The sequence below is a fragment of the Epinephelus moara genome, chromosome 19 (assembly GCF_006386435.1).
Source record: "Epinephelus moara isolate mb chromosome 19, YSFRI_EMoa_1.0, whole genome shotgun sequence".
NCBI classification, from domain to species: Eukaryota; Metazoa; Chordata; class Actinopteri; order Perciformes; family Serranidae; genus Epinephelus; species Epinephelus moara.
The window spans coordinates 1,460,693-1,480,522 of NC_065524.1; the positions used below are offsets into that span (position 1 = coordinate 1,460,693).

The 19,830-nt window shown below is 43.7% G+C and overlaps 1 protein-coding gene across 1 annotated transcript in view; it reads right to left on the reverse strand.

Moving 5' to 3' along the window:
- Window positions 1–19,830, reverse strand: part of slc18a2 (solute carrier family 18 member 2) — a 97,679-nt gene that overhangs the window by 54,141 nt on the left and 23,708 nt on the right. The window contains exons 3-5 of the mRNA XM_050070835.1: window positions 9,540–9,876; window positions 1,414–1,472; window positions 1,228–1,311 (exon numbers count right to left, since the gene is read on the reverse strand). Coding sequence (XP_049926792.1) covers window positions 1,228–1,311; window positions 1,414–1,472; window positions 9,540–9,876 — 480 coding nt within the window. The remainder of the gene's footprint in view (window positions 1–1,227; window positions 1,312–1,413; window positions 1,473–9,539; window positions 9,877–19,830) is intronic.

Genomic DNA, 19,830 nt, shown 5'->3' on the forward strand with positions numbered 1-19,830 from the left:
CCGGCTGCGCTCCGCCTGCGTTGACAGTAGACCTGGTTTCAGCTGGCGAGCTTTTAGCGCACCTTCGGCGAAGCCTTTTGGCACGAAACTGTCACTGCGCCAAGCTGGATCTGTCGACACCTCCCCCTGCTGTGCCGCCACACCCATCTCTGCGCACCTCGGTCTGCCAAACTACCAAACTGAGCGCGCCTCGTGTTGCGCTGCTCGAAACTAGCTCTGTGCGGGGTTCGCCACCCTGCGCTGCGCCGGGAAACTAGAGCCCCATGTCTTTGAAGAAAGATGGAAAAATTAGTGAGCTATATAGCACACAAATATTTCCAATGACTCTCCATGCAGATGTGATAACTGAGATAACCTAATAATAGGATATTAAGCGTACTGTTGTCTTTCTTTTTGTACATGGGTATAATCAAGAATGTGTTTGTGAATATATGTGTACACATACATCCACATGTTGGTGTGTGCCTGTTTGAGTATGTGGGTACTTATGGCACCCAGCATCATGTCCTATGTTAGTAAAAGGTTAGCCTGGTAAGACCATCCTAATGATGTAAACTCAACATTATTTTTCGCTCTCTGTATCAGTCTGGACTTGCTGCTGCCCCAAACACTTTCAGTAGGTGGGAGTACTCGTCTTGACAGACAATCAGCGTAACAAAACACTAAGAAACTCTGCGAGTGCATATTCTTGTTCTTGTTACAATGTCAGTGACTCTTTCTACAATAACTTCAGTTATTGATGTGTTTACTCCAGAAGTGAACCAGAGCCGCCATTACTGTTCTGCAAGCTGCAAACTTTATGTAATCAACTACAATGCAGTCCCTGATTGGCTGCTTATGATTTCAACTACAGGGCTGATCCCTGGTGGATTCTAATTTCTGGAAAGTGTTTGGGGTGGCAGTGAGTCCAGTCTGATACGGAGAGTGAAACAGAATGTTGAGCTCATGTTATCAAGATGGTCTTACCAGGCTAGTAAAAGGTATCCCTTAAATTCATCAGTTATCATTAATTCATATCTCATGGAATGAAATTTATGTAACAAGTTCAATTATATTTTATGAATTAATATTTATATAGCCAGTAATTATTGTTTTTATTTCTATATTTCTTTATTATTTTATCTTTCTTTTCTATATATTTTTTACGATTCGTAACTGCCGTATTACTATGTTATATAATTTCTTAAACAAGAAAAAAAAAAAGGAACAGAGAGAAGGAGGTCTTACCAGCCACAGAGGAGCAAGAGGAGCCTACACCTTGCAAAGATCTGGCCAGGAACAGCAGAGCGTAGCTCGATGAGAAGGCGAACACTTCACGACAGTGAGAACAACAGAAATATAAACAAAGAAACATTAGGCACGATGCAAGCATTCTGAACTTCTGATAATGATGACACATTACATGGAACTTACTGATAGTAGAGATGAACATGATACAGAAGCCAGCAAATATGGGAAGTTGGTATCCTATTCTAAAGAGACAAAGACAGAAAAGACAGACATTACATTTGTACAGTGTGCATATAATAAGTTAAATATGTCTACGCAAATATAAATAATTAGCTTCATTCAAAGCTGAAATTCAGTCCTTTAATGGTGTCTCTTTGTAAAGCAGTGTGATCTAAAATTAATTTGTTGTGGAGTTATTTAATTATTTATTTACATGGGAAATGCTTTAGCCAGTGAGGCATGATATTGCTGTACATAAGCATAAGAATAACAAGTGAAACCCATTGTCAGTTCTAATACATTATTGCCATGGTCAACTAGGACCAGAATGGAGGATGTAGACTCCAACAGTGTATGAGGTGTCAGACAGCAAGTAGCACCACCATGGAGAAATATGAAATCATTACCTAAAAGCCAAAACAATAAAAATAAACTGCTTAGCAAAAAGTGTCTTGTAACACCATAAACACTAAACATTTGCAGAAATTATGCATTTGCCTGACACATTCTTGCCAGCGACAATTGTTAGCCTGACATTTTAACAAGAGGAGGATGACAACATTTTTTTAATAAGATGCTAAAAGCTGCCATGCACATGAGAGCCAGTGTATTCCCCTGGAGATACCTGGCATGCTTGACTTGCCTTGTATTGTCCTCTGTCAGGAGGGAAGGTGACTAAGAACCAGTAATGTTCCTTGCCTCAATTACAGCATATCTGAGTGCCCATCTGAGACACTAAATATTGCTTTTGAGGTGAGTGCCAGTAACGTTTGAGCATCCATGTTTCTCCCTCGCACCTAAACATTTATCTAACATTCTGTTCAAGTCTTCAGACTGGCTCTGTTCTGGTAGGTTTTATCTTAATAATTTTTCTGTTGTTTTTGGCCTATCATTACAATATCAAGTTCCAAGCCCCAAAAACCTAAACCAAACATCAGATCTTGATGAAAGAATTATTGGAGCTCAAAATATTTACTGATTCACTCTGTATAATTTGTTGAGAACAAAATGATGTAACAACATTCAATAGAAACCAAAATCATCAACCCACTGAGGGATGGATTCAAAATCACACTGAAAATCAAAGTAAAAAAATTGAAATCATAGGCTGATCCAACTTATATCTCATAATGTGACTCAGTAGTGTGTATGGCCCCAGCGTGCCTGTATACACTCCCGACACTGTCTGGGCATGCTCCAGATGAGTCGGTGGACGGTGTCCTAAGTGATCTCCTCCCAGACCTGGATCAGGGCATCAGTGAGCTCCTGGACAGTCTGTGGCAGTACTTGGTGGTGCTGGATGCACTGATACATAACGTCCCATAGGTGCTCAGTTGGATTTAGGTCAAGGGAACGAGAGAGCCAGTCAATGGCATCAATGCCTGCATCATCCAGGAACTGTCTACACACTGTGGCCACATGAGACCAGGCATTGTTCTGCACCTGGAGGAACCCTGGGCCCAGTGCACCAGCATAAGGTCTGACAATCACTCTGAGGATTTCATCTCGGTGTCTACCAGCAGTCAGGGTACTGTTGGCTATGACATGGAGGTCTGTGCGACTCTCCAAGGATATGTCTCCCCAGACCATCACTGACCTACCACCAAACCGGTCACGGTGGATGATGTTACAGGCAGCATAACCTTCACCATGGTGTCTCCAGACTCTTTTATGCCTGTCACGTGTGCTCAGTGTGAACCTGCTTTCATCTGTGAAGAGAACAGGGCACCAGTGGCAGACCTGCCAATTCTTGTGTTCGCTGGCAAAAGCCAAATGGGCTCAAGGTGCTGGGCTGTGAGCACAAGTCCCATTAAAGGATGTCAGGCCCTCATGCCACCCTTACGGAATCTGTTTCTGACAGTTTGGTCAGGAACATGCACACCAGTAGCCTGTTGGAGGGGTTTGTAGGGCTCTGGCAGTGCTACTCCTGTTCCTCCTCGCACAAAGGAGCAGATACCGGTCCTGCTTCTGGGTTGATGCCCTTCTACGGTCCTGTCCGGCTCTCCTTGTGTAACAGCTGGTCTCCTGGTGTCTCCTCCATGCTCTTGAGACTGTGCTGGGAGACACAGCAAACCTTCTGGCGACTGCAGGTATGATTGGGCCATCCTAGAGCTGGACTACCAGTGCAACCTGATTGGGTTGCAGGTACCACCTCATGCTACCAGTAGTGACACTAGCAGCTCAGAAAACTAGAGAAGAATCATTCAGGAAGGATGAGGAGAGAGCAACTGTCTGTGGCCACCACATGTAAAAACATTCCCTTTTTGGGGATTGTCTTGCTTTTGCCTCTCCATTGCACCTGTTGTCACTTTTATTTGTTCCCTTAATTTTTTTTGAGCAGTGTATATAGTAAATTAGTAAATTGATAAGTCAGCCACTGTGCTCCACCTAATTTTATGATAATGGTTCTATCTTGGCCATAACTAGTTGTTGTGTGTTATTATTATAGTGATTATTATATCAGATACCCAAATCTAAATCATCACAGTGTAGTGTGTAGGATGCAGTCTTTTAAAGATTTAACAAAACCCGACTTATCCTGCTTAGTGCTGCCGAGTTGACTGAACCCAGCAGAATTACAATAGACCGGTATAAAGTGGAAACTTTAAGTGTCTCAATTTATTATGCCTGCCTCAGGGGTAATCATGAGAATAGTTTTTTTTGGTGTTTTGGTTGATTGACATGTGTCACACCCTATCACACTCAGATATGCTGGTTGAAATTAGAGTGACTAATCCAGCTATCCATGCATGAAAACAGACAGTTGCACACGCACACACACAATCACACATAATCAGGAAATATGCTGTATTAGATTCGGTAGGATTGGATCTGTTGTAGCACACGACTGAATGAATACCTCCGCCATTACGTCTGGAGCCTCCCATCTACAACGGGCTTGAGACGCATTGAGGACTTTGCTCCAGAGGTACTTCTTATCCTGAAGCCTCCTTGAGGAATCTGATCTTTGCTGACGTCGACCCCAGCAGGATTCAAACCCCGGAAGCCGAGTACTCTAACCACTACACTAGGGACAACATGATATTACACTGACATGTTTAACACATCCATCATTTGATTTTCCTCTCTGGAACTTAAAAAGGGAGTCTGTCTCTTTTCAATTTGTGTTGGAAGATAAGACCATAAATGTTATTCTGTATCTAACTTTTCCAAACACAAACGTAAATCTGAATCACATATTCGGCCCTTGGCTAGCAGGAAGCCTCTGAGGCCTGCAGGATATACTGTTTTACTCTTGCTCTGTCCTTTGTCATTTTACTTAAGATTGAATAATTTCCTCAACATAAACCACCGCACACTGATTTACTTTGATTTCTTCAGCTTTGTAGGACAGCTTTAAGCAGTCATTAAATTTTATGTATCGACTGACTCTAGATGGTGCAAGCTCAGACAAAACATCTGCACATGTGCAAATTTTTATCTACTTATTTTTGTTTGGAATATGAAATTTACATGTGTTGTAATAGGCCATGCCCACTTTAATCAGTCATTACGAAATTTTATGCATCGATTGAGTCATGACCCTAGATCCCGTGAACCAAATGTCATACAAAGCCCTGTAGACAAATTATGAGATATAAACTTTTTTGTATCTGTGGCACCCCGTAGTGGCAGAATATCCCAAGACTGTGTAACAAAGCTTAGCACTAGCATTCAAACACATGCACCAAGTTTTGTTTCAATCCCTTAAGCCAATTTTGATTTATAAGCATTTACGTAGCCCTAGCCCTTGTTGGTTGGTCTGAGTTTGAAAGAGAGATCGATAGAGAGAGAGAGTGAAAGCGAGCGAAAGTGAGAGAGAGAGAGAGAGAGAGAGAGAGAGTGAGAGAGAGAGGAGACAGAAAGAGAGAGAGAGACAGAGGGCTCTAGTTTCCTGGCGTGGCACAGGGTGGCGAACCCCACGCAGAGCTAGTTTCAAGCAGCGCAACCCAGTTTGGTAGTTTGGCAGACCAAGGTGCGCTGAGATGGGTGTGGTGGCGCAGCAGGGGGAGGTGTCCAAGGTGCGCTGAGATGGGTGTGGTGGCGCAGCAGGGGGAGGTGTCGACAGATCAAGCTTGGCGCAGTGACAGTTTCGTGCCAAAAGGCTTCGCTGAAGGTGCGCTAAAAGCTCGCCAGCTGAAACCAGGTCTACTGTCAATGCAGGTGGAGCGCAGCCGGTGTAAGCCGAAGTTTGGCTGACCGGCGGACAGTGCGCACACGTCACCAAAACCTCACAGGCAGGTTTCCAGAATGTCAGGCACATTAACGATGCCATAAATAGGCTACCCACAAAAACCACTATTCAATGCAACTATCTGCAATCAGCACATAAATGTATCTCTATATCGACTGTCCCGTCACATCTGATGTCAGATCAAAGGGGATTGGCACCGTTTGGCACGTTTGGCACGCGTAATGGAAACCCAACCTGATTTGATTAACACAGTTGCAAACTAATGAGTTCACATCCCTCTCAGCCAACCACAAACAGCCACAGCATCAGATAGGGAGTATATATTCAGCATCTGTCATCTTAGAAAAGTCAAAAGAAAAGAAACAGAGTGAGACTGCGAGAGAGAAAGAGAGAGCGCGCGCACAAGAGAAACGCAACATTGATTTACAATTGTGGTGACCTCCTCCCAGGCTACCTTTGCATCATCAGCCCGTGGAGGTCTGCTCGCAGTTCCGTATATTCGGACACTGCGAGCTTGGACCTCCCGGACCAAAACATCAGTTTCCTCCTGGGAGAAGTTTGGCCGTCTGACGCTGCTGCTCTCTTCTGCCATGGCGAATTGAGTAAACTCTCAATACGCCTCATTTAAGGGCGAGGAGAGGGGCTCATTTGATTGGTGTGATGTGTGTAAAACCCACTCCACGCCTTCTCTCCTCCCTCTTTCCGACTTGCGCAGGTAGGAGGGACGGAGGTGGGAAAGAGGAGTAGCTGCGCCAGGCACATGGTGAGCCAAACTTGCAAAATCTGCCTGGCCACACCCAGTTGGCGAAGCGCAGGTGCGGTCTGCGAAACTAGAGGCCAGAGAGGTGGCTCTCGATCTGCATCAATACTCTTTGTGTCCATGATGGTTGCGAGCATTCACAAATAAAGGAACACATACTATAGTTTAGCTCTTTTTCCACTGGCAAATGAGCAGGGAGATCTGGGCACTGGCAAGATAGAGGAAAGTTTAACACATATGTGGAAGGGAAGGTGACAGGCAGTGTAGCACTTAAACCCAGGCAGGAAACAGAGTCTATAAAAAGGGGCAAAAAACTCAACTGGGCCTTTCTTGACACTCATTGACACACCTGAGAGAGAGCAGCTGAGCAGCAGCTGAGGTCAACCTTTGTTTCATCTTTAAATTGGCATGCTTCATTTTTTAAATGTGTTTGAAAACATGATTTTAAGAGTAAAACTGCAGAACAATGAAATATTTCTTATAGCTCATAATATTAAAGATTTATTAAATAATGGTAAAAAATGTGTTTGGTAGATTCTGCATGTTTGGTGGTGTAAACCTTGGAGTGACTGCTTAGACACATCAGCCAAGAAACAAGGTATGCCCAAGTGTAACAAAGATGTTTTAAAATTATGATTTTTGTCCCTGTTATTAAATGTTAACATAGCGTTTTATAAAAATATATCCCAGTCACCTGCATGTCTCTGGCAGAGACAGAGGAGATTGTGTTCCAGTCTTGCAAGATACATTATTTGCTTTGAAATTACTTACACTAACACTACTACACTATAACTTTTTATTTTATGTTTTGTAAAAGGTTTCTTGTAAAGTTTTCTTTTGTATATTAATGTGCTTTTAGTTTTCAAACAAGGAAACTATAGAGGAGCCAACCACTGTTTTTCCCAGACTTGTTGTAGAGTTTAGTATGCTTTAACCAGTTAACTGAATGAGCCGTTTTCTGTTTTATTTTCCTTGTGGGGCTTTTCTGCTTTGGTAAAGGGGGACGTAGTGGCAGCCATCTTGCATGTCGTTTATTGTGTGGTTTGAGTTACCTCAGCTTGCAGTGAGTAAGTAAACCATGCAGAGCCATGTTGATTTGGTTCATGTGTAGTGTTGGTTTATACATTATTTGCCCACATATTTTGGGACCATTCATTTTTTGTGTGTCTTACATGTACTTACATCTTATGTTTTATATCTGCCCTTCCTAACAATGCAGTCTAGTCCCACATTGTTCACTATTCCTTTAATTGGTGATTTGATTTACGCATCAACTGGACTATTTACCCTACCCCTCCTCTAACATGGTTTGCATTTAGGCCTTTCATTGAAATTCCTTGCTGCTAATTGGTTACATGGAGACAGGCTTTAATTATCATAGTCAATAAAATCTTAGCAGTCTCTGGCTCCAGTCCATTCTTGGTTGTGTATCATCGGGTCACACATACAACCCACACTGTGATGATGTATCCTATTGATTGAGAACATAGACTGAATTATATGCTAGGACTAATGGCATCTTGTGATTTTAGATGAGTATCACAAACATGCATGATTTCTGTTCATTATGTGACAACTACTTGTGTTTCAGCTGATTCTTCTGATTATTCTTTGATACAAATTTATAGGCTACTATTAGAAAGGCAGCAATAATGTTCTGGGTTGCAGACAGAAATGTTGCTGAGGTGGTTAAAAAGCCCCCCAGCGGCAAGGCGCCGGGTGTGGTTGAGATTTGCCCTGAGATGCTGAAGGCTCTGGACACTGTTGGGTTGTCTTGGCTGACATGCCTTTTCAGTGTCATGTGGAGGTTGGGTACAGTGCCTGCAGAGTGGAAGATCGGGATGGTGGTTCCCATTTTCAAAAAAAGGTGACCGGAGGGTGTGCTCCAACTATCGGGGTATCACACTGCTCAGCCTCCCGGGTAAAGTTTACTACCGATTGTCAAACCTTTGATTCAGGAGGAGCAATGCAGATTCCGTCCTGGCTGACCAGCTCTTTACCCTTGCGAGGCTGCTGGAGAGGTCTTGGGAGTTTGCCTAACCAGTCTACATGGGGTACCGGGCTCGCTGCTGTGAGCCATCCAGTCCCTGTATGACCAAAGTGAGAGTTATGTCTGCATACTCAGCATAAAGTCAAACACGTTCCTGGTGGATGCTGGCCTTTGCCAGGGTTGTCCTTTGTCACCGATCCTGTTTGTGATTTTCATGGATCTCTGCTTTTCGCAAATGATGTGGTTCTGTTGGCTTCATCACACTGTGACCTCCAGCATGCACTGGGGCAGTTTGCAGCCGAGTGTGAAGCGGTTGGGATGAAAGTCAGCACCACCAAATCTGAAGCCATGGTTCTCTGCTGGAAATGGGTGGATTGCCCTATCTGGGTTGGGGGAGAGTTACTGCCTCAAGTGAGGAGTTCAAGCATCTGGGGGTCTTGTTCATAAGTGAGGGTAGAATGGAGCATGAGATGGATCGGCGGTTTGGTGCAGCTTCTGCAGTGATGCAGGTGCTGCGCCGGTCAGTTGTGGTGAAGAGGGAGCTGAGCCTGAAGGTAAAGCTTTCAATTTACTGGTCCATCTATGTCCCAACCCTCACCTATGGTCATCATGAGCTCTGGGTAGTGACCACAGGAATGAGATCACGGATACAAGTGGCTGAAATGAGTTTTGTCCGTGGGGTGACTGGGCTCAGCCTCAGAGATAGGGTGAAGAGCTCAGACATTCAGAGGGAGTTCAGAGTAAAGCCGCTGTTCCTTCGCGTTGAAAAGGGTCAGTTGAGGTGGTTCGGGCATCTGATCAAAATGCCTCCTGGGCACCTCCCGCTGGAAGTGTTTCGGGCGCGTCCCACTGGTAGGAGGCCCGGGACAGACCCAGAACCCCCCTAAAGGGATTACATATCTCATCTGGCCTGGGAACGACTTGGAGTCCCCCAGGAGGAGCTGGAAAGTGTTGCTGGGGAGAGGCATGTCTGGGGTGCTTTGCTTGGCCAACTGTCCCCGTGACACGATAAGCAGATGAAAATGGATGGATGGATGAATTGCCGACAGAAACCCTTTACCAGCTATTTCCCCAAACAGTAAATGATACATTAGTTATGCCACCACACAGAAACATAGACATAGACAGAAGAGACAAAAACGTACCTGTTTGTGAGTGGCCCTACAAAGGGGTTGGTAATCAGCTGTACAGTGGCCTTGGAGGCGAACAGCATTCCCACTTTGACATTCTCACTGAGCAGCTTGCTGGCGGACTTGGGGCAGTCGGAGGAGTTCTGTGGCAGCTCTGTCGTGGTGGGGGCCGTAGAGACCAGGTCGGTCGACCTGACTGTGGTGTTGGAGATCAAAGTCCTCAAGGTGTTGTCATACAAGGACACAATGCTTTGGAAGGCACCTGGAGGACTCCGCTGTGACAAGGTGTTGTTTTTCAGCACCGTGTCTGCTGACTCATCCAGGTTGTACAGGTAGCTGGGAATGATGGGAACTAGCAGGCATAAAGAGGCAAGAAGAGATTGATACAATGAAATATGACGCAACCACTGACTGATGCTCACTCGCATGTTGCAACTCCAGATGTCATTACATCATGTCAACAGAGAACCAGAAGGGGTTCTTCAAGGTCGATTTACAAACACTACCCTGAAGAAAAACAGAAACTGCAAAGAGGCCAAGGTTTTTCAGACACTTAAAGGTTGACACATTCCATATGTGTGTATATTTCTTTTTTCATCGACCAATCGATTAGTTGAAGAGTAGGAAGAATTTAAGAGGACCAAGATTTTCTTTGGTAAACTACAGCCTTACTGTTGACAGTCAGTACAGTTACATGATATTAGAGAAACTTGATTTATTGTGTTAGTCCCACTAAAACTGGACTTTTATAATACATGTAAAAATGTTAGTCCGACTGAAATCATACTAAATCGATTTTGTCAAAGATGGACTAACACACCCAGATAATGTGATTGTGAGTCGAATCACTCGTGCATGTATACAGTCAATCTGACCCAGACTGGCCTAGGCGCTTTGCGCATGCTCCAGTTTCCACCCCGGGCTTTGACCTGGAAGTCGAAAGCATTAAATAACAGAAGAAGAAGCCGGTAACAACATGGCAACATCTAGATCCAGAGTCATGCATTTTCAGACGGACAAAATGTACAGAGCTGGGGCGTCGGTGGTTTAGTGGTAGAGCAGGCGCCCCATGTACATGGCTGTTGCCGCAGCGGCCTGGGTTCGAGTCCAGCCTGCAGCCCTTTGCTGCATGTCATCCCCCCTCTCTCTCTCCCCCCTTCAAACTTACCTGTCCTGTCTATTAAAGGCAAAATGCCCTAAAAATATGTTAAAAAAAAAAAAAAAAATGTACAGAGCTGTAAAGTTGTCCACAATGGTCCAGTTTGCCCCTAGATAACTGTAGCTAACTTGTTTGTCGATTGTTTGGTCTGTGATGTAATAGGTCAACCAGAAAAAGGTCCAATACTAACAAGATGAAAGGGGGCATATCGGCACCTATCATAGCGGAGTGGGACACACTTAGTTCAATAAATAGATACCCCTCCCGTGCTTATATACTGGGACAAGGATAGCAGTCCAATTAAATGGCATAGTCAAGCTCTAACCGTAGCTCCACTTAACTGTGCATGTAAATGTACTGAGTGACGTGTACGGATTATCCAGAGTAACTGGTTCACTGTGTCCAGAAGAAATGTTGCTGGTGATTTTATTTTATGTCAGTTTTAACAGCTACAAAAGATATTCCATTCACCTCAACTGTATTAGATGGTAGGAGATATTTCAGAAGTTTCAGAAGGAGACAAAATTTTGGGGGAATGTGTAAAGAACAATGAAGATAACATTTGATTATATCCTGTTGACAGAGTGGTGTATCCATTAAAAAACAGTTTTGATTAAGAGTTAGAACCAAGAAATGTGCTGTGAATGGCAGATACTGTGCTGTGCTCACTGGTACTTTTTCTGTTTTTGTTCATTTGTTCTGTTTTCTGCTTTCCTTCTCTGATTACATTCACCAGGGAGGAACTCTATGACATCCAACAACTAACTTGTCATAGTTTTTCACCAGTGTTTTACCAAGCTATTAATTGGAGGAGATGCAGCAGCTCTCTATGGTGTATGATGAGCAGGAGATGCTAGCAAGGTATTCCTTGAGCAGGTATTAATCTAACACAATAGAGATTTAAAATTAAGCTCCTGTCAGTGCATTATGTGAATGTCCACTCTTGTGATTGAACAAGATCGACAAGCTCATGCTTCTGAACAGAGCAAACACGGATTTTTTGCAGATCTGCTGCCCTGTGCTTCACTGACACCTGGCTTGAAAAACATATCCCCAACACTCTATCTGCTGAGCTTCCAGTTCTTCTGAAATCTGCTTCTAAATACACGGAGGTTAGTGTTCAATTCAATTCAATTTCAATTCAATTCAATTCAATTCAATTTTATTTATAAAGCCCAGTGTCACAAATCACAATTTGCCAGATAAGGAAAGCCTTCCCAAAAAAACAGATGTCACTGATGAAGAAATCCTGCAGTCCTTAACTAGAAACTCTTCATTGAGTGTAAACACTTTTATTCACCATAGGACTTTTCATTATTCATTTTGGTTATACATCCGTCCTCAGGCTTGTGTCAGCGAGGTATAATAACATCTAAATGACCATATTACTATTGCGGAGAAAAAAAAACACCCAGACTCCCTGCTTATTATTCTTGGGGACTTTAACAGAGCAACCTTCAGCCATTAATTGCCAAAATAATGACAACATATTTGGTGTCTCATCTATGACAGTAAGACGTTGGACCACTGCTACACAACACTTAGGGAAGTCTCATGCTCTGTCCACTGCGCAGCTTTGGACTCTCTGATCACTGTCTGGTTAGTCATCTCTGACCTACAAGCAATATCTAAAATCTGCTAAGCCTGTAGGGAGATGGACCACTAGGCAAAACTGGAGTTACTGACTGAGTACAGGAGATGATCCCCTCACAATGTGGAAAACAATTGCCTAAATGTGTTTTTTAGTGGGTTTGATAAGCCCACCTTCACACTTCCCACCCATTCTGACTCCCACCCCTCTGGCCGAGAGGGCGTGTCACACCTATCGTCACACAGATCTTGTGGCGGCAGTAGCTCAGTCCATAGGGACTTGGGTTGGGAACCGGAGGGTCGCCTGTTCAAGTCCCCGTCCGGACCAAAATATGGAGGGTGGACTGGTAGCTGGAGAGGTGCCAGTTCACCTCCTGGGCACTGCCGAGGTGCAAGGCACCGCTCGGAGCGCCCATCATGCCCCACTCTGACATCTCTCCACTTAGTGCATGTATAGGCACTATTTGTGCATGTGTGTGTGTTCGGACCTGTGTGTAATTGACAACAGAGTGAAAAATTTAATTGAATTTCCCCTCGGGGATTAATAAAGTATATATATATAAAAAAAAATAAAAAAAAATCTTCAACAGCTCACTGGAGCTGTGTGAAGTCCACAATCATCAGTGAATTTAAAAAATGACCGCATTGCCTTGATATCTGTGGTCAAGAAAATCTCCGAGAGGCTGGTGTTGGCCCATCTAGGGCTGGGCAGTATATTGATTTTTTACAATGTATCGATATATTTTCAAGCAAGATATAGATTTAGACAATACCGTTTATATCGATATAGGGTAAAGTTGCGCCACATAATGCATTTTGGTGTTCATCTCTCCTCTCTAACACTTTCTACACAGCTCTGCCCCACTCACTTACTCACTCACTTACTCACTCACTCACTCACTCACTCACTCACTCACTCACTCACTCACTCACTCACAGTGTCTCCATCAACACTAAGAGAGACACAGAGCTGCTTCTCTGTTTAATCTGTCTGTTAATTAGTCTACAGTGTGACATCGGTCTATATGTTGCACAAGCTACGCTTAATCAGTCTGTGAGATGAATGAAGTTACTGCCTTTGCACACGTACAATACTGTGAGCTGTTTCCTCTGTAACTTTTAGCCGCGTCCAGTCAAGCGCTGATTTGTGTTTCTGTTATCAGTTTAGACACCCGGTGCCACGCTGAGCTGTACACCAACTCCTTCTCTGGGGTAGGTCCAAAAGCCGGGCCACCTGCAGTCAAGCAGGTAGCGGTGAAGTCTTGCTGACCGCAGCCAACACCTGACCGACCGTTTTTCCCCCTCAAACAAGCCATGCGTGTTGTGAGACTCTCCTCACCAGAGAGAGAGGTGTTTTTACAAGTCTCTGTGTGTTCAGCCCTCAGTACTTTTGTAGCTTCTAACTGAATGCAGTATGCAGATGATGACCCCAGATCTTCACTGCATGTTACACACATCTCTCCCAATACTGGGGGGGCAGATGCAAATACTGCCAACCAAGTCACCTTGCTGCCCCTCTCTCTCTCTCTCTTTCTTCTTCCATTCCTCTCTCTCTCTCTCTCTCTCTCTCTTTCAGTCAATCAATCAATCAATTTTATTTTTAAAGCCCAATATCACAAATCACAATTTGCCTCACAGGGCTTTACAGCATACGACATCCCTCTGTCCTTTGGACCCTCAGAGTGGATAAGGAAAAACTCCCCCCAAAAAACCCTTTAACGGGGGAAAAAAACGGTAGAAACCTCAGGAAGAGCAACTGAGGATGGATCCCTCTTCCAGGATGGACAGATGTGCAATAGATGTCGTACAGAACAGATCAACATGATAAATTAACAGTAATCCCTATGACACAATGAGACAGAAAGAGAGACAGAAAGAGAGACAGAGACAGAGAGAGATGCAGGACAGACAGTAGGACAGTAGCTTATAACAACATTAATGAAAGTAATAATATTATAATAATAATTACGGCTACTGTGGTACAATACGTTGAAAGTATATATTAATATATGATAGGATACATATGTGCCAATAATCATGTGTATAATAACAGTAGAAGTATGACTAATGATAACAGCAGCGGCAGGAGGCATCAGGCAGGACCATGGCAGCAGCACAACGACACACGTCACACTATCCAGGCACCGCTGCGATATAAGTTAACCTGCGAGACAGTGGAGCACAAAGGCTCTGGAGAAGAAGCTGAGTTAGTGACATGCAGTACGGCTGAGTTAGCGAGATGCAGTAACAGGACATGAGTGCTAGAAAAGGAGAGAGAGAGAGAGAGAGAAGAAGAGAAAGTGCCCGTTGTATTATAGGAAGTCCCCCGGCAGACTAGGCCTAAGTCAGCCGAACCAGGTACAAGGCAAGCCTGATTAACATAGGACGCACAGGAGAGGGGCAGACCAGTCATCCAGCGGGCTGTCAACAGATGAATCCGGGAGTGAGGCCACCTCCAGCCAGGCACGGTTTTTTAGGGCCACCACCACGGCGCACCATCAAGACTAGAGCGGCCGCAAGAGGAGGCCGACACGACGGGGAGGTAGGAGACACAAGCAGGCGCACAAGGAGATCCCCAAGGTCTCGAACATAATTAATTTATCTAAGAGACAGCTTAATGATCAAGAAACTTCTCAGTTATCGAAGGGCTTGTCCTTTGTGCCGTCTGAAGAAGCGGATCCATTTACGACAAAAGTTGAACTCTTTAAGTTTTTTCATACAGTAAAGTTGAGATCATTCTTTTGCAAAGACCCTGAACACAGTTCTCCTTCTGTGCGCTATGATCCAAGTATTGCAGTGGGAGGGACTGTTGAACCACGAGCCGACCAGAGATTTAAACCTTCATCCCCCCAGTGACTAATGCCTCTGTACAAACATTTTGCCGTTTGGTTGGAGATGACGTCAAGTCTGGGCTTTTGTCTTCTGACACTAACAAATGCTTTTCGAATTTATCTCCTGAAGAAAAACAAGCTCTTGAAGATCTCTCTAATGATGACACTATTGTAATACGTATTGCAGATAAGGGGGTGCTTTAGTTTTACAGAATAAAGAAGCATATTGTGCAGAAATAATGAATCAATTGAGTAACACTGCTTTTTACACCCCACTCTGCTGCGATCCCACTCCTAAGTTTTTAAAGGAAATTAAGACCACTCTTGACTGGGCAGCAAGTAGTCAATTTATCTCACAGGAGGAATACAAGTTTTTGCTACAGGCTTATCCTATACGGCCAATTTTTTACACTCTGCCTAAAGTCCATAAAAGTTGTCAAGAGCCTGTCCCAGGTTGTCCGATTGTATCTGGCATAGGGTCCCTCACGGAACCGATTTCCCAGTTTATTGATTTTCATATTAAATCACTAGTAACTCAGTTACCCTCTTACATACGTGATACATCTGATTTTTTGACCAAACTTAAGCATGTAGGTGAGATTCATGAAACTGACTTTCTGTGTACTATGGATGTGGCAAGTTTGTACACTAATGTGCCACATAAAGAAGGACTAGAAGCTTTACAATATTATCTGAACTCAAGGGTACAACAGATACCATCTGCAGAGTTTTTGATGAAATTGTCTGAAGTTGTTCTAACAAAAAATTATTTTAGATTTGGGAAAGATTTTTTTCTGCAAAAACAGGGGGTCTCAATGGGCAGCCCATTCAGTCCTAACTATGCCAACCTATTTATGGGTAAATTTGAAGCAGATTATGTTTACTGTGACAATCCCTACTTCTCTCTAGTCAAATGTTGGTATAGATATATTGATGACTTGTTTTTTATCTTTTCTGGCACGGCTGATGAATTGGAAACTTTTAATGAGTATTTGAACTCTAGATTACATTCAATTAAATTCACCTTAGAGTCAAGCAGAGTATCTGTGTCCTTTTTGGATGTGAGGGTTAACAAATCAGAGTTATTACATACCACGGTTTTTCGTAAAAAGACAGACAATAATTATTTACATTTTTCCAGTTATCACCCACACAGTCTAAAGAAGAGCTTATCCTACAGTCAGTTACTGAGATTGAAAAGAATCTGCAGCTCAGAGGAAGATTTTCAAAAACAGGCTCATGAGTTATGTGATCGTTTCCGAGAAAAAAAGTATGACCAAAGGATATTGAATGCATGTATGTCCAAAGTTTGTGAGATAGAGAGGGAAAGTTTGTTTGAGCCCAAGGCTCCTCATTCCAGTCAAAAGTCTATTGTATTAACTACCACTTTTTCTCCAGTTTCTCAGTCGATTAAAGACAGCGTTAGAAAACACTGGCATATTCTGTCAAGCGACCCTGTCATTGGAGGTGAGTTTGTCAACCCTCCTTTATTCACCTATAAGCGATCGAGTAACTTGAGAGACAAACTAGTGAAAACAGATTTTTATGTCAAACCCTCACATTTTTTGAGTTCCTTGTCCCCGGGAAACTTTGCCTGGCGATAGGTGACTTCTCGTCCTGGTTTCTAATGTTGCTTTTATGTTCTGAGATTCTGATTTTTAGTTCTCTTTTAGTCTTTCCTACATAACAGAAACCACATGGACATTTTATCAAGTAGACTACATGTGTAGTTCTACATGTGATCCTCCCCCTCACCTTAATTTTCCTGCCTGTGTGAGGGTGTGTAAAATGGTGAGGGGGAGGATCACATGTAGAACTACACATGTAGTCTACTTGATAAAATGTCCATGTGGTTTCTGTTATGTAGGAAAGACTAAAAGAGAACTAAAAAAAAATTATCTTTCTATTATACTTAGACTATTTTTCTATTATATCTAGACTATTCAATGTATTATTTATGAATGGTCTGTATTTGTACCTTTGTAATGTTGTCAATCGGAACCAGCTGGCTTCTGTTAAAAGGGTGACACACCCACAAACCACTTAACGCTGAGGACGGCTATGAACTGAAACGCGTCCGTTTATCTGCTGCTGTGCAGTTTATGAAATTAAAAGTGTTACACTTATAAGTGAGTGCTGTCAGGTTTTGTACTTTTCTGGGATTTTTTGGACCGGCACCCTATTACTTTTTTGAGACTTTTTGAGTGAGCATGCCAAGTCTGCTGATTACAAGGCAAGCCTGAGCCAGCCCTAACTATAAGCTTTATCAGAGAGGAAAGTCTTGGGCTCTAGTTTCCCGGCGCAGCGCAGGGTGGTGCAGGGTGGCGAACCCCGCACAGAGCTAGTTTCAAGCAGCGCAACCCGAGGCGCGCTCAGTTTGGTAGTTTGGCAGACCGAGGTGCGCTGAGATGGGTGTGGTGGCGCAGCAGGGGGAGGTGTCGATAGATCCAGCTTGGCCCAGTGACAGTTTCGTGCCAAAAGGCTTCGCCGAAGGTGCGCTAAAAGCTCGCCAGCTGAAACCAGGTCTACTGTCAGCGCAGGGGGAGCGCAGCCGGTGTAAGCCGAAGTTTGGCTGACCGGCGGACAGTGCGCACACGTCACCAAAACCTCACAGGCAGGTTTCCAGAATATCAGGCACATTAACGATGCAATAAATACCCAAAAAACCACTATTCAATGCAACTATCTGCAATCAGCACATAAATGTATCTCTATATCGACTGTCCCGTCACATCTGATGTCAGATCAAAGGGGATTGGCACCGTTTGGCACGTTTGGCACGCGTAATGGAAACCCAACCTGATTTGATTAACACAGCTGCAAACTAATGAGTTCACATCCCTCTCAGCCAACCACAAACAGCCACAGCATCAGATAGGGAGTATATATTCAGCATTTGTCATCTTAGAAAAGTCAGAAGAAAAGAAACAGAGTGAGACTGTGAGAGAGAAAGAGAGAGCGCGCACACGAGAGAAACGCAACATTGATTTACAATTGCGGTGACCTCCTCCCAGGCTACCTTTGCATCATCAGCCCGTGGAAGTCTGATCACAGTTCCGTATATGGACACTGCGAGCTTGGACCTCCCGGACCAAAACATCAGTTTCCTCCTGGGAGGAGTTTGGCTGTGTGACGCTGCTGCTCTCTTCTGCCATGGCGAATTGAGTAAACTCTCAATACGCCTTCGCGCGGCGCATTTAAGGGCGAGGAGAGGGGCTCATTTGATTGGTGTGATGTGTGTAAAACCCACTCCACGCCTTCTCTCCTCCCTCTTTCCGACTTGCGCAGGTAGGAGGGATGGAGGTGGGAAAGAGGAGTAGCTGCGCCAGGCGCATGGTGTGCCAATCTTGCAAAATCCGCCTGGCCACACCCAGTTGGCAAAGCGCAGGTGCGCTGCGCCCCCGCCTCGCCTGGTCTGCGAAACTAGAGCCCCTTAAGTCTAGTGTTAAATGTGGAGATGGTGTCTGCCTCCCGGACCACAACGGGAAGATGGTTCCACAGGAGAGGAGCCTGATAGCTGAAGGCTCTGGCTCCTGATCTACTTTTGGTAACTTTAGGGACCACAAGTAACCCTGCATTCTCAGAGTGCAGTGTTCTGTTGGGATAATATGGCACTATGAGCTTTCTACGATATGACGGAGCTTGACCATTTAGAGCTTTACAAGTTAGGAGTAGGATTTTAAATTCAATTCTGGATTTCACAGGGAGCCAGTGCAGAGAAGCTAAAACAGGAGAAATGTTTTCTCACCTCTTAGTTCCTGTCAGTACACATGCCACTGCATTCTGAATTAGCTGGAGAGTTTTTAAAGACTTACTAGAGCTACCTGATAATAGGGAGTTACAGTAATCGAGCCTAGAGGTAACAAAAGCGTGGACCAATTTTTCTGCATCTTTTCGGGTCAGGATAGGCCTAATTTTCACAATATTACGCAGATGAAAAAATGCAGTCCGTGACGTTTATTTTAAATGGGAGTTAACAGACAAATCTTGATCAAATATTACTCCGAGTTTCTTACGGTAGTGCTAGAGGCCAGAGCAATGCCATCCAGAGAAACTATGTCATCAGATAGAGTCTCTGAGTTGTTTGGGGCCAAGAACAATAACTTCAGTTTTGTCTGAATTTAACATCAGGAAATTGGAGCTCATCCAGGTTTTTAGTTTCTTCTGGCTTCATCGATAAATACAATTGTGTATCATCCGCATAGCAATGGAAATTTACAGAGTGATTTCTTATGGTGTTATCTAAGGGAAGCATGTATAGAGTGAATAGGATTGGTCCGAGCACAGAACCTTGTGGAACTCTGAAACAAACTTTAGTATTTAGAGATGATTCATCATGAACATGAACAAACTGAAAGCGATCAGATAAATAAGATTTAAACCAACTTAGTGCAGAACCTTTTAGGCCAATTAAATGTTCCAGTCTCTGTAGCAGAATTTGATGGTCAATTGTGGAGTCCTGAAGCAATCAGAAGATCATTTGTAATTTTAAGTAGTGCTGTCTCAGTGCTATGATGCACTCTAAATCCTGACTTAAATTCCTCAAATAAATTATTATCATGGTCTACGACTACTTTCTCAAGGATCTTTGAAAGAAAGGGAAGATTAGATATTGGTCTATAGTTGGCTAACACCTCCGGATCCAGGGTGGGCTTTTTTAGAAGAGGTTTAATTACAGCTACCTTAAAGGACTGTGGTACATAGCCTGTTAATAAAGATATATTGA